At 40.7% G+C, this 15,579-nt stretch overlaps 1 protein-coding gene across 6 annotated transcripts in view; it reads right to left on the reverse strand.

The window, feature by feature from the left end:
- The window catches only part of Srgap2 (SLIT-ROBO Rho GTPase activating protein 2), a 300,084-nt gene that overhangs the window by 182,737 nt on the left and 101,768 nt on the right, over positions 1-15,579 (reverse strand). For all 6 annotated transcript variants that reach the window (XM_008823296.3, XM_008823295.3, XM_017795653.2 and 3 more), the window contains exon 3: positions 1,898-2,090. In XM_008823296.3, the coding sequence (XP_008821518.1) occupies positions 1,898-2,090 (193 nt within the window). The remainder of the gene's footprint in view (positions 1-1,897; positions 2,091-15,579) is intronic.

The following is a 15,579-nucleotide window of genomic DNA, read 5'->3' on the forward strand; positions in this document are numbered from 1 at the left end:
TCCTTCTGGTCTTTTTGGGCTATCCAAATTCTATACGCCCTACCCCCAAAACCTCCATCTACCTTTCTCTGACATTAAAAAAAGATTTACTCTTTGCCTACATTTTTCCTCAGATCTGTCTTAATACAATATCCTAAAGGGCTCATTACTACACACCTCATCAAATTCTAGCTTCTATGCTGGGTGTTAAAGTATCATTCTTTGGGATCCATTCTACTTAACCTTATTTTCCACTTCTTTTGAAAATATTTGTTTTCTGCTATCACTATTAAAGTTCTTTATATGTAAACATTATACTGTTTACATATACAGTATATATTTACATATGTATTTTCCTTGTTAGCCAAGAATTCCAAAACTTATCTTATGTCCCATAGGAACCAACACAGAGCACAGTAGCTAGTAGGTATTGAAAGGGAGTTAAGTAAGTGGGTTATTACTAAGGATAAGACTGGATAGAAATAGACTGGAATAAACCAACCATAAAGTGATGGTCAAAGGACAGAGAAAAGTCCCCCCTTTCTAGGTCCTTATACCATATACTGTACATCCACAGTACTCACTCTAAATTCAAATTACCTGACAGTAATATGTGAACCGACCACTTCCTCATTCTATTCTAAGTGCCATGTGGAAAAGTAGTGCTTGTTCTTCGCCATATCCCAAGGCACTATAAAGGAGTTCAAGGAATGTCTAATGAGTATTAGTTGGATGAATGTATAACAATTTTCCCTTCAGGTCTGTCTGGGAAGAAGATTAGCAGGAGTGGGAAGAGGGTAAGAGAGGGTAATGTGGTATTGACTGGAGAAACACATTATTATATATAATTAATATACACTAATAAAAGCCATTTATGTATGTGGAGGCGGGGAGAGGTAAGAGGGTTCAGTGGACAAGGATGCTTGATGCCGAGCCTGATGACCTGACCTGAGTTTGGTCTCTGGGACCCCTGTGGTAGAAAGAGACAATCAACTCTGTCAAGCTGTTCTCTGAACTACACACACACACACACACACACACACACACACACACACAGACTGTAATTGGGAAAAAAAAATGTGTTTTTAAAAAGTATCCTCCTTTTAGTGAAGCTGGATCTCACACTACTCACTCTCCCTTACTACTGAATATTTCTGCCTTGTCTCACCTTCTCTCCTATACAAATTTAACTCTGAAGTCTAACCTAAGTTCCACTTACTTCATGAAAACTTTCCTTAAATATTATAGATCTTCATCAACATTATACCAATGATCTCTTAATGAGATCATTATTCCTTTATCCTTTATTTCCTGTATTCAAAATATTTCCATTCCAACCAGATATGATCCCTTATAGATATATACTATAAACTTCTCTTGCATCTTCCAACATTTTGCAGAATACTGAGCATAGAGCTAGTTCTGAATAAATATTTGTTGATTTTTCATTCATTTGAGAATGAATGATACCAGGTACCAGCTTTAGTAAAGGGAAAGTAATTCTTTCAGTCCTGGAGAAAACACTCTGTTTCCTGGTATGTGATCTTAATCAAAGAAATTCGGAGACTTAGAAATTAACATACCCGTACCTTAATTTATCCTAAGTATGTCCTTAACAGAGAATGTGAAATATGAAATAGTTCTAAAACTTAAATGCTATTTTAAACCTAGACGGAGCTTTCCACTTTCATTTTTCTCATCTGTAAATTAGGAATAATAACTACCACCAACATATTGCTTTTGTGGTACAGTAGGAGGACTATAAAAATCATTAGCATGGCTCATCATTTATTCTGAGGGCTTTCAATTAATTCAAAGCCGTAGGCTCATGAATCTACCTGAATCTAAGGGGTGCCCCCTGCCACTCTACACTCTGGATTCAAGCTTTCTAAAAAAGCAACTGACACAAAGTCCCTACTTAAATTGTTGGTCCTTGGTGCTGCGTGTCTTGGCCAGAAAGCGTTCAGCCAGCTTTTCCAGGTTGCGAGAGTAATCCATTTCAATCTCAGCCTTCTTCCGGAAGAAGTCTTGCAGGTCCTGCAACAGCTGCACTCGGAGCTCACATTGCTGGTCCAGGCATTTCATTTGCTCTGTGAGCTGAGCACGGATCTCTGCAAGAAAATAAAGGAACATGGTCAGTTGGGAAGTTCTTTTAAGCACACATCTTACTTGTTCCCTGTACCCTGAGCATTCAAAGCCCTTAAAAAAACAACCTAATGTTTAAATTAGACATGATGTCAGGTATACCCAAAACCTCCACCAACTCTTTCTGGACCACTGAAAAGCACTGTAAACCAGGAATCTGTTGAATTCATTAGAAAAAGTTGTATAATAGACATAATAATATTCAAAGCTGAATATTTATAAAGCAATTTACTGTTGCTGACATTATGCCAGAATTTGGGTTCTCTTCTGACAAAGAGCCAAAGCGATTAATCAGGTGAATTACCTTACCCTCATTTTAAAACAGGAATACTGAATTTCAAAAAGTCAAACTATTAAATTCCAGTAAGCTAGAATTCAAAGCCAGACAGATGAATTTGTTTTTATACTTTTCCTCAACATTTCAGAAATGTTTTTTCTGGGTTGGAGAGATGGCTTAGCAGTTAAGAGCATTGGCTGTTCTTGTAGAGGACCTGATTCAGTTCCTAGCACCCACATGGCAGCTAACAACCAACTATCTATAACTCCAGTTCCAGGAGACCCGATGCACTCTTCTGGCTTCCCCGGGCATTGCATGCATGTGGTGCACTTACATAAATGCAGGCAAGACATTCAAATAAATAAATAAATAAATAAATAAATAAATAAGTAAGTAAATAAGTAAATAAATAAATAAAGTGTTTTTCAGCATCTCTCTGAAGTGGGGTATTTTAGTGGTGGTAGAAAGGTACCTTTCCAAGGTCAAATGATGGCAACCAAGAACAATACAAGTATCACAACTTCCAAGAAAGATTCAAGGTCAATCAGATTTTACCATTTCCAGTATCACAGAATACAAACTAGTCTTCAAGAAGAAGGTATCTTTAGGGTTGAAGGTATAGCGCCCCCCACAAAAGGCCTACAGATTTCTTCTATTCATAGCTCTGTTGCTTCATCCTCACAGATAATAGACTCTGTTCTGTCAGAGTAGAACTATTTCTAATTAGGTTTATGCCTGGCAGATTCCTGGCTCCCCAGTCCTTGTACAGGAATAGGAAACACTATCACTGTGGAACTTTAGCAACTCCAGATGCAACCGGATCTGCCTTGAATACAACATTACATGTTTGACTAATAAGAGACCTGGCACTCACAAGAAACAGTCTGCCAACAGTAGACTGCTCTCAAGCTTACAGTGACCTGCAGTGTATGTCCTGTTCACTTTATGTCCCATTCTCCATTGGCATCACAATAGAGCCATTTCTTTTATCCCCTTACTCTACGAGCACTCTCAGCTCCAAACATGACTCCAACTTGAGACTAATAAGGAATATCTGTATTATGTCTTTCCTGATACATGCTAAATTCATTTTCAAATCATAAAGCTGCAGCAATGCTTTCTGTCTATATATAATACATACTACTGGCAGGTGGGGAGGGAGGAGATATAGTTTTCTAAGAGGAAATTCCAGGACATGGGCCACAATGCTGAAATGCTTGGAAACACTCCTTTCTTAAACAAGTATTGACAAAAGTGTGTTTGGCTTTGCCTTTGAGTAGCTGGCGGTCCATAACCTAGCCCCATCTTCTTTATTGTTTCTGTTTCAGATATCAGTATGTAACAGACATATCTAGTCTCTTCACAGGTGATCCCAGTAAAACTGTAATTGTAGTGCATCCTCTTCATCCTCACTCCTTCTCCTTGCCAACCACCAATGCCAGCTAGCCCTGCAGCAGTCATCAAAGCTGTCTTTTGTATTTTGGAGTCTGAGGGGGACGGGTACAGAATTCATGTCAGGCACTTAGTTTTTGTCAGAGATTTCTGGGTCTCTTAAGGGTAATGACCCTTGCTAAGACCATACCTAGACCTAACTATCCCCTTTCTACTTAGTATTGGAAAAAATAGCAGCAATTGTTAGTAGGTAGGCAGAGTATAGATAGAGACAGCATCCAAAAGGGACACTGAAATTACTTAAAACTTGTCCATTAAATATACAGGAACAAAGGTACAAGGGGACTTCCATGTTGATTTCTCAGGTGCCTCAATCACTAGTCAGTAAAGCCTGAGCTTCATCCCATCCTTGTACCCCACTCTTGACCCTTACAGAAAGGGCATGTGTGTTTACTAAACACATTCTATGGGATATATATATATATATATATATATACACACACACACATATATATATATATATATACATATATAAAATTGGGTGGGGGACTATAAGGGAAGGTGGGTGCACAGGTGAGAAAAACCGAAGACTTACTGAGTTAATATGCCAAAGGGCCAAACAAACAGTGCTAATAGGGCTTGTGATGGTCAACACTGTTAACTTGAGAGAATCTATTATTACCTAGGAAACAAGCCTCTGAGTATAGCTGTGACTATAGACTTGCTCACTACGGGGGGTACCATTCCACAGGCTGGGGTCCTGGACTAAATTAAAAAGGAGAAAGCCAGCCGGACGTGGTGGGGCACGTCTTTAATCCCAGCACTTGGGAGGCAGAGGCAGGTGGATCTCTGTGGGTTCAATTCCAGCCTGGTCTACATAGTAAGTTCCAAAACAGCAGGGGCTACAGGGAGACCCTGTCTCAAAAAAGACGCAAAAAAAAAAAAAAAAAGGAGAAAGCCAGCTGAGCATTCACTCTTCTCTTCCTGACAATATGACCAGTTGCCTCAGGCTTCTGCTGCCTTGATTTGCCTTTCATAATAGACTATGCCTCAAACTGTGAGTCAAAATAAATTCCTCCTTCTTTAAACTGCTTTTGTCAGAATATTTTACCACAGCAACAGGAAAAATAACTAAGACAGAGCTGAAGCTAATTTAATGTTTATCTGATTTGTCAAAGTTGAGTAGGATAGAGAAAGGAGAAATAGAGCACTGTTTTGAAGGTATTTCCTGGGTAATCATAGTGATTATACTTACTGTCCCTGCAACACTGACTTCCTGTTCCTACTGAAGGATGATTCAGTGCCCCCAATATCAAGTTTAGGCTAGCCCACTGATTTACTAGCTAGTCCATAGTTTGCCCAATTCACAAACAGAATGGATCCCTTCACAACTTCCTAGATCTACTTTTCAGGGCAGCTTTAAAGTAAGCCCTTTCCTTGGCTTGTGAGCAAATCCTGAGGCATTCTATAAGAGGACAGAGAGAGGGAGGAAGTAATATCCCCATCCCAGACCAGAAGAGACTACTGCTAATAGATACCACCTGTCACTGGTTTATTTGTGCTATGGCACCAATGAACACCTCTTCTCCCCCACAACATGCTTAGAAGGGGGGGGGAAATCTCCTTTATTAGCATTCTTAGAGCATTAAGGAAGACATTAAGGAAGATTCTAGGGACCCCCACCCTTGGGTCTACTGTTCGAGGACAGAATGGGTGCTCAGTGGAGAGAATGTATTGTTGTTGTTACAACAAGCAGTGTCCTTAGTAAGGCAGTTGTGCCAACCCCCCACCTCTGTCCATGCATGTAAGGGGCAAGAAATAAGGCCCTGATTTCCAGTATACTTGGGCCATGTACCCAGGCTACAGATCACTTGTGGTTGACCAGTATGTCACAATGGGAGGAAAAAAAATGGGCAATTTATAAAAACATGAGGAATTCCTCCGAGTTTCCTGTGTGCTCAAGTGAGTATGCAACTACACATGTGAGCCCACTCAAAGATGTACACTATTCACATCCATGCCAACTCAAGAAGGCTTTATCAATCTCCTTTATAGTTGACAGAGAGGTCTTGAGAACTGTGGAGATGATAGGGCTCTTGTAGCGCCTTTCAACTAGAACTATATGACAAGAAGTCAAGCTATACTCCCCCCCCCCCCCCCCCGCCGGCACCTAAGTCTTTGTTTTGCTTTGAATATGTTTTACTATAACAAATCCACAAAAATAAATCCCAATATGAAGATGTGTGGGTCAAATGCCATCGAGAACAGAAAGAAACCAAGCAACAAGTCTAAGATAAATTCAGTGTCTTTTGAATCTGTTTTTCTACCACATTTTTAGATATTTAAATTAAAAAAAATGAGCTTCCTTTGCAAGGGCCAAAGTTTTTAAACAAGTTTCCTGAAAATCAAGAGTGACCTTTAGCTGACAGTTCATTCATTGATTCAAGTGAAAATTTAACTTTGCTGTTTTGCTCTCGCACAATCTTGTGAGCATTCTAAAAAACAGAACTATATATTTTAAAAGAGTGAATTTTTAGAGTGGGCGTGGTGGTGCATGCCTCCCAGCACTAGGCAGATCTTTGTTAGTTCTAGACCAGACAGGGCTATATAATGAGACCCTGTCTCAAAAAGAAGGTGAATTTTATGGTGTGAACTATCACACACACACACACACACACACACACACACACACACACACACAAAAAAAAAAGTCTTTACATCAAATACTGTATTCTTTTGAGTACTACAAACAGGCACCAAGAAGAATTCTTAGTTTCCATTTCTCTAGTCTTATGCATCAAGTCAGTTCTGCACTGAATACTCCCTGAAGAAAATTATAGAAGCTGTCCCTCTGGACAGTAGACTTAGTCATGACACTAAACTACACTGGCTAATATATCATTTCCAATGGATGTCAGATCAAAACCTGGAAACCATGGACCAGTTTTGCCTCCTGGTCCATGCCTAGCTCCAGCTGAGATATTAACCCTACCTGTCTTGGGAGTTAGAAGGAAGCTTATTTCCTTTTTAGAAAAATTGTGAAGGGCCAGTGACAAGGATATTATTGGAAGAGAAATTATCCCTAATGATATTGATCATTTAACCAGAACAGTCAGAGGCCTGCCACACTCACAATCATGTAGTTTTCAAATGCTAACAACTTCCAGTGCAGTGAACCAATCCTCTGGAATCTGTCCTCACTTCAGAGAACATTGGGGAATTCACCAAAGTGCAGGTGGGGACTGTGTTCACCCATTGCTTCAATCCTGTGCTAAGAGTTCATTTCTTTCCCCTTCCAAAATCCATTTCTATATTTCAAAACTTTTAAGGAGTAAATGGGAGTGGGTGAACAGGCTGTATGCGTGGTGGGGGTACGTTCTGTCAGGAAAGTCATATAGACAGGTCCTTCCCTTCATGATGTACTGTGATTCCCACAGGCTCTGCTGCCAGCACGAAACCCAAGAGCAGTCTATGTTTCCCAGTGGGAACCTGGCCTGACTGCCAGTCCCTCCCACAAAATCTACCTCATCTGCTTTTAGTATCACAAACCACGATGTCACCTCAGCCATCTCAAGATTATTAATTCATAGCACCTTCTAGAGGGTGTTAAATAAGAATACAATTGAAGCTTTCATCAGGCTCTACCCTCCATTTTTTCTTACTAAGACTTCTTATCAGAACAGTAATCAATCCCTCTCAAAACTGGATCTGCAGGAAGCAAAGCCAGGATGCCCTGCCAAGTCATGTGCTTTACGTTGCTAGCTTCCCTTCATACAATTTTAGTAATCCCAAGGCTCTTAAAAACCCTTCCTGGATAGATATGAGAATCAAAGCCCAGAGAAGTGAGGACTGAGGAAGATCATACAGTCATTTAGTTGTAGATCTAGTACTATAACCCTAGTAGCTAGGTTCTCAAGTCAATGTTCCTTCTTCTTATCAAAAACATTACTTGACTGTTTGGCTCTAAAGTTACAAAGGCAAAGATTCTCGCTCAAAGTTTGCAGAATGGTGGGGACTAAACAGGACACTATAGCAAAGTGAGAGAATATAAATAGTGAGGTAAGTGCATAGGGCAGTGAAAGTGGAAAAATGTGACTCAGCACTACCTTCAGTGGACTTGTGATACTGCAGCCTTCAATGACTGATATTGTTGCTTAGCTATGAGTAGCTGATGTTTCAGGAAAAGGCCAGAAAGCCACAGTAAACTAGAAAACAGCAAATACTCTTCCTCAGAAAATACAACTAATAGCCTCTTCATTACCTCACCCTATTGAATAAGGCACAAAAATACTCACTTATGTGAATTACTCCAAATAACTGTTTCTGGAATTATTGTTTTTATTCTTTACATATCTGTCCAAATGCTTTTTGGTCAAAATAATTCACCACTTCTCCAAAGACAGTGGACATTATCACCTCTAGGTAATTATATACATTTATTTTCTGTAACATTCTTTTTCCCTCTCTATTGGATCAGTCTCATAAGCAAGCATGCCAAACTCCCTCCATCTTATTACAAACAAACAAACAAACCAATAACAGCTTTTCTTTGCTGAAGGGTCCTCCGCCTCTGGGTGGCGCAGGTGCAACAGGACCTGCAGGGGGATCTGGGAGGCCAGGTAGCCCAGAGCAGTGTAGGGCTCCTGGATCTGGGCGAAGGGGTAGATCCCAGCCAGAACCTGCAGCTGCCTGGGGAGCAGAGAGGGGAAGATGAGGCCTGGACAGTCACAGAGCTTCAGGGATGGGGTAAGAAAGTAGGTCTGCAAGTACCGGCATCTGGGAAGCTTGGGCAGAGAAACGTGGTTACAAGACGGCGAAGGCAGCTCGTAATGATGTGTACAGAGCAGCCAAGAGCCTCCTGCATCTGGCAGTGGATGGCCGCCTCAGCCTGTGTTTCCATCCCCCTGGCTACAGTGAGCAGAAAGGCACCTGGGACTGCAGAACTGGTGGTATTTCAGGGCAGGATCTGGCCAGGAGGTGAGGAAGAGGAGGACCTGGATGCAGATGAGGAGGGAGAAGGGAATGAGAACACCCCAACCTCAGCTCCAGGGTCCTGCCTGGCTGCTGGAAACCCTTATGCCCTGCTGGGTGAGGACGAGTGCTGAGTCCCCATACAGTGCCATCTTCCCTCTCGTGTCTTTGCTTTTGGACTGACCTGGAGGCATCTCCCCTTGTCCACCCTGATTGTGAATAAAGATTGTCTGCTTTGTTAAAAATAAATAAATAAATAAATAAATAAGCAAGCTTTTCTTTGCTGTTCCCTTCTTTGATCTCCTCTTTCCACATGGCTTTTCATTTTTTTTGACAGACTCTCCTATAGCCCAGCCTGGCCTCCAACTTAGTATGTAGCTGAAGATGACCTTGAACTTCTGGCCCTCCTATTTCTACCTCTGCTGGGGTTAGAGGCATGTGTCATTACACCTGGTTTATGTATATAGTGCTGGGCATCGAACCCGGGCCTTGTGCATGCTAGGCACGCATTCTACCAAGTGACCCACATCCCCAGCCAGTGCTACCTTTTTACCTTGTCATCTTTTTTTTTTTTTTTTTTTTTTTTTTTTTTTTTTGAGACAGGGTCTATAGCCCCAGCTGTCCTGGAACTCACTATGTAGACCAGGCTAGACTTGAACTCCCGCCTGCCTCTGCCTCCTGAGTGCTGGAACTACAGATGTGCACCACCACGCCCGGCTACCTTGTCATCTTTTAAAAATAAAATTTAAGATAGTTGTTCATACTTGCTGCTTCCACTTTCTCTCTTTAGTTCACTGCAACCAGGCTCTTGGTTTCTATCACCCCTGTGGTGGGAAGTAATGGCCTCCATGTTGCCAAAGGTTGGTTTCTCAGGACATCACTTTACTGCCACCACTCTGGAACTGCCTGAGACATCATCCTTAGACACAAATTCTGTCTCCTTCAGTGGATCTTCCTCCTTCCCCAACCTCTGAATCCTAAAATGAAATATCTGAGGCTCAATCTAAAATCTCTTCTATCTAGATCTCATTTCATTCCTGTGCCTGATATTCTCCAAATTCCTAACAACAATCTAGACCCCTCTCAGGATTCCAGCCTCCTATAACTGACTTAGCATCTTTTCTTAGTTCTGTAACAGGTACCCCAAACTTATACCCAAACCTGAACTCTTGACACAACCCCTGGCCACTGCCCCCCGGAATGGTTCTTGTCACAATAATGGCACCTCCATTTACCTGCCAGGCCCAAAACCTTCAGACTTACTATTGAGCCTTCGCCTGTAAATTCTCAGTTCAATCTGAGCAAACTTTCTGTCAACTCTACCTTCAAATTGCTTCTAGAATCTGATCTCTTAGCCCCTCAACCCTAACTTCATCACTTTCTACTTACATGTATAACTTAGCATTTTGTTCTGAATTACTACTGTTCTTACCTGGTTCCTCATTCTCCAAACAGTTTCCTGAAGTCTATTCTATACAAGGCCGCTCTATTCATCACCCTCCAGTAATTTTCCATTGGAGAAAGGATAAAGGCTTTCTAACCCTTAGATGGCCTAGCCACTCCAGTCTCTGGAGTTCATCTCTACCTTCATCTCCTTTTCTAAGATCCCCAGATACACTGACCCCTCCAGACATAAACATGTGAAGCCCAGCTCTACCTCAGATCCACCTCTGCCTTTGCTTCTTGTAGCTTAAAAGCATACTTCCCCTCCTTTACATGGCTAGCTTTCTCACTTTACTCAGTCCTATGCTCAGAGGTCACCTTCTCAAAGCAGCCTTCATTGCCATTCCATCTAAAAGAGCCCTAACACTAATACTTACCTCATTTTAGTGGACTTCACTATAACTTCTATAGGTATTTATAACTCTAGGTATTTTCTTGCTGTTTCCTCCTTCCACTACAGCATAAGGCCTATGATTATGCTAGGACTTTGTTGTTTTTTGCTGTTTCCTGCTGATGCCTGATGTCTCAGTGCCCAGCACACAGAAAATATTCAATGAGTAAACATTTAATAGAGCTACTCTGACTTAATGATATGAGGAACGATTTATTTTTGACTTTTGAAAAAACTTTTATTATGAGTGTTTCAAAAAGGTCAATACCTATTCTTTTAAAAATGAAAAAAAAAAAAAAAAAGAGGGGCTGGAAGATGGCTTAGCAGCTAAAAAGCACTTCCTGCTCTTTCAGGGGACTCAAGTTTGGTTCCCAGCACATGTCAGGGGGCTCACAACTGCCTGTAACTCTAGTTCCAGGGGACCTGACACCCTCTTCTGGGCTCCATGAATACCACACACACATAGCATACACTCACATAGATAGATGTATATACACATAAAAATATATCTTAAAAAAATTTTAAAAGAAATCCCACCAAACTCAAAGGAGAGGTGAAAAAATCTAGTCAGCTCTACTCTATTCTGATAAATGTTTTCTCTCTATTATTTAAGATAGACAAAAATGACCCACATTGCAATGCCCACAAGGCATTTTTTTATAATTAATGAAATCTTCTTAGGAGCAAACTTACTACAACAAAGGTTTCAATTGCCCAGGGCTGGCCAAGCACTGTGAATACAAGGTTCCCAGTCAGAATAAAAATTAGCAAGGGTTTTCCAAAATTTCACTGCCCTCTGCAACAGTTTCTTTTGATATTGTGACCATAATTCAGATTCCAGAATCAGCATCTGGCACCATCCTGCAAATAAAAAGGTGTGCTGGTCTTTGGTAGTATTTAAAAGAAAATGAAAGCATCACTTTCAATATGCTGATTCTTTCTAAACATTTAATAGCTTGAGTCACAAAATCACAGAGACCAGTTAAGAAGATTAAAAGTGTGCATGTAAGTCTGAGAGAGACAGGTACCACCAAGAAAAACTTCTGTTTTTACTCTAACTAGCCCACAGCAATATAATGAGAACTGACATTACTTTTTTTAACATGTGAACAAATAATTAAATTTCCACTATATTTTAATATAAATTTGCGCTCAAACAAAGCATATTTTATTTGTGAAAATGTTTTACAATCACATTTTTTCTTACATAGTTTATTTCAAGGAATTAAATAGTATACATCACAAATAAAAATTATCTTTATATATAATGGAGGCTATTAGAAATTTAACTATATTAAAATAGGCTATGTAATATTTTAACAATGTTATAAAAGAAAAAATTTTGACTAAATTCACATCTTTATAAGTCTATAAAAGTGACAATATTTTTTTCATTCCTAAGGAGATCATGAAATTATATTATTCTGAAAAGAATTCCTAAATTTTTAAATACAAGGAAATACCAACCTAATAGAAATCTCTTTAATTCTAAGCTTCCTGGCCTGCCCTCCAAAGCCACGCAGTCTTCCAGAGAAGGCAGACTGTAAAAAGGAAGTGCAATGTGATAAGCTCCTTATGAGGAAAAGATAGATGCTGGATAAAGAATCCTACTTGGTCCAAGTTTCAGGAAAGTGCTTCCAGAAGCCAGACTTGAAGGACTGAAATTACCCAGAAAAAAAGATGATAAGAAGTTGCTCCAGCCTAGAGGGAACAGTGTATTTCAAAGATACAGAGGAAAAAGACAATATATAAAGGACTGAAATAATAAAGGAAATCCAGGCTAGCTGGACCACAGAAGGTAAGTAGAAGGGTGAACAAAGGTAAGGCTGATGGAAGAGGCACTGGTCAAGCACTGGACAATGACAAACTCTGAACAAGTATGGAGTTGTTCTTAAGACCACTTTGAAGCCATTAATGTGATCACAAAGCAGAAATGAGATAAGCAAACTACAGTGTTTTCAAAGACAGTAAATACTCCCTCCAGAGAGCCCAAATAGAAGTGTGAAATTTAGACTAAACTTCTGGCGAGATCAAAGTTTCCAAGAATCTTCCTTTGAAATTTAAAAATTTCTATTTTATGTGTATGAGTGCTTTGCCTGCAGGTACATAAGTGCACCCATGCCATGCGATGCCTGCAGAAGTCAGAAAAGAATGTTGGAGCCTCTGGAAATTGAGTTACACACGACTGTTAGCTGTGGGTGCTGGGGAACTGAACCTGTGTCCTCTAGAAGAGCAGCTAATGCTCTTAACTATTGAGCCATCTCTCCAGCTGACCCCCTTCCCCCAAGAGCCTTCTTATAATGACTCCTTCAACCTGCATCTTCCAAATACAGCAAAATTCAGATATCCCTCCAAAACACATAGCGCCGGGGGTGCCCAAGGTTAGCAAAAGAATGACCACATGCTGTGATCTTGCAAGTAGATCAGTCCCATGGTTAGTTATTACAGACAGCAGCAAGAAAACTGCATGAGTCAGGAGAGTTAGGCCTATGGGTTTCGCTTTCTTCATCCAAGAATCTGTGTATTTCTCCTCTGTCTTACCCAATTCACATCACTTAAAAGCCACATCTCAACCACAACTAAGTAGAAAGGACTTTACCAGCTGCTTCTAACATGTAGTATGCCTCATAAAGACTGCCTAATGTATGTATGTAGTATAAAGACTACCTAACCATTTCAGACCCTGGGAAAAAACACCCTCCTGTTTAAATCCATTGATGAGCATATTCAAAATCTGGTTGAGGAAGGAACAAAATCTAGAGTCAAGCCAGCAAAGAATAAAAAACACTCAACTAAATAAAAACAAAACAAAATATATGACATTAAGCTTAAGTCTTGATGCATCTACTCCCACAGTCATGGGCTAGCCTTGAGCCAATGCAGCGGACAGAAGTAAACTGACCCAGCATTGGAAGACCAGGGCTGCACACCTAGAACAGATTATGCTGATATTACTTTTGCAGGATTACTCATGATTTCACATGTCTCAAAAAGTTATTACTAATTTTAAAGATCAATTAAAATATAAAGGGAAAATATTGTGGGTTCCATCAGAAAAAAAAACCTCAAGTCTCTAGCATATGACTGCACTTTTTAATCTTAGGTGTCTCCTGACTTTCTGGGCAATTATTATGTCAAAACTGATCTTCCTTTTTTACATCAGAATATTTCTAGCAAAAGACATAAAACAGTTCGATGCCCTAACTGAACTGGATAAATCTGATTCTCTGAGAAATCTCATTTTATTTTTCATCAGAGTGGACTTCCCAAGCCTATATAAAGGAAAGTCCTATTGTAGTTCTCTATTATTTTTTTTAAATGTTTTTATTTTTATTTTATGTGTACATGTGAGTACTTGCATGTATGTAAATGCACCACATGCCTGCCTAGAGCTACAGGTAGTTGTGAGTCACCTGATATGGGTGCTGGGAACTGAACCCTAGTCCTCTGCAAGAGTAGCAAGTGCTCTTACCCACTGAGCCATCTCACCAGCCCTATTCCTTTTTTTTTTCAAGACAAAGACTCATGAAGCTCAGGCTGGCCTGGAACTTACTATGTAACTTCTGGTAAAGGGCTGGTCTTGAACTCCCAATCCTGCTTCCACTTCTCAAGTGCTGAGATTATAGGCATGAGCCACCACCATGCTGCACTTAAATTTGTTGAAATTAGAATCCAAATTTCATTTGACTTATCTCTTGCATTTTTAAAATCTGAAACCATTCCCTCATCCTTTTATTCTTCTTTATTTTTAATTTATTTATGCATGTGTGTGTGTGTGTGTGTGTGTGTGTGTAGGTGCTTTGAGTGCCCACGGAGGCCAGAAAACGTCGGATCCCCTAGTGCTGGAGTTCTGGGAAGTTGTGAGCTGCCAAGTGTGGGTGTTGAGAATTGAACTCTGGTCCTCTGAAAGAGCACCAAGCTCTCTTAACCACTGAGCCATATCTCTAGCCCTGTGCTTGTTTTTTATTTTTGTTCATTTATTTATTGGGGGGGGCTGCTTGCATGTAGAAATCAGAGGACAACTTTTGGGAGTTAGTTTTCTTCGCCCACCATGTTGATGCAGGTCTTTCTGTTATTTCTGCCACAGCGCTGCCTATGTGAGCCTCCAGGTGATTTTCCTGTCTCCACCTGGCATCTCACCACAGGACTGCTGGGATCACAGACAGAGTTACCCTGTCTGGCTTTTGTTACAAGAATTCCAGGGATCAAATTCAGGTTGTCAGGGTTGCTCAGCAAGTGCTTTTTACCAGCTGAACCATCTCATTGGCCCAACACTTGCCTTTTGAGGGAATTACACAGCCCTCTCAGCTGGGGCTACAGATGTGGCAGTTGTCAGCTTAGAGATGGTGCACAAAGTGGCAAGACTGGGTGGGATAAAGAAAGGGGTGAATGTAGGCAGAGCGATAACAAGGACCCAGCAAAAGAGACCAAGGAGGAAAGCCAGCAGAGGGAGTACTTTGAAGGACTTCAAGGAAAGAGGGCTTGCCAAATATTGTTCTGACTGGAGTGGTTTCCTATGGTTCCTCTATGCAGACACACAGAGAGGTTGTGTTGCTAGGGTCAAATAACTAGAATAATTTACCTGGGCTTCCTTGGGTTCAGTTAAGATACTGTCTCAAAGAAAGCAGCAACTGAGGAAAGAAATAGGAAGAGCAGAGAGGAGATGGACAACGACTTCCCAAACCATGCAGTGGGGTAGGATGTGCATGGGAAGAGAGAGGCTGCTTGGGCAAGGCTAAAATCCATGGAGCGTAGGAAAGAGGAGGAAGGAAGGACAGAGTGGCTCTCTGCCTAGACTGATTGGGATGGGCTCTTCTATTAATTGTCACAGACCTCTTCAGTACTGAGCCCTGTTACTGAAGGAGCCACTTTTGCATTTTGTCATTTATGAGAACAAAGCTGGTTTGAATCAGCATGAGTGAATACCTTGTATTTTGTTTATAGTTCAACTCTAGGCTAAGAACTAGTCCAGACTGTGTTT

This window comes from Nannospalax galili, unplaced genomic scaffold, assembly GCF_000622305.1.
Source record: "Nannospalax galili isolate Female #2095 unplaced genomic scaffold, S.galili_v1.0 scaffold309, whole genome shotgun sequence".
In the NCBI taxonomy this organism is placed as follows: Eukaryota; Metazoa; Chordata; class Mammalia; order Rodentia; family Spalacidae; genus Nannospalax; species Nannospalax galili.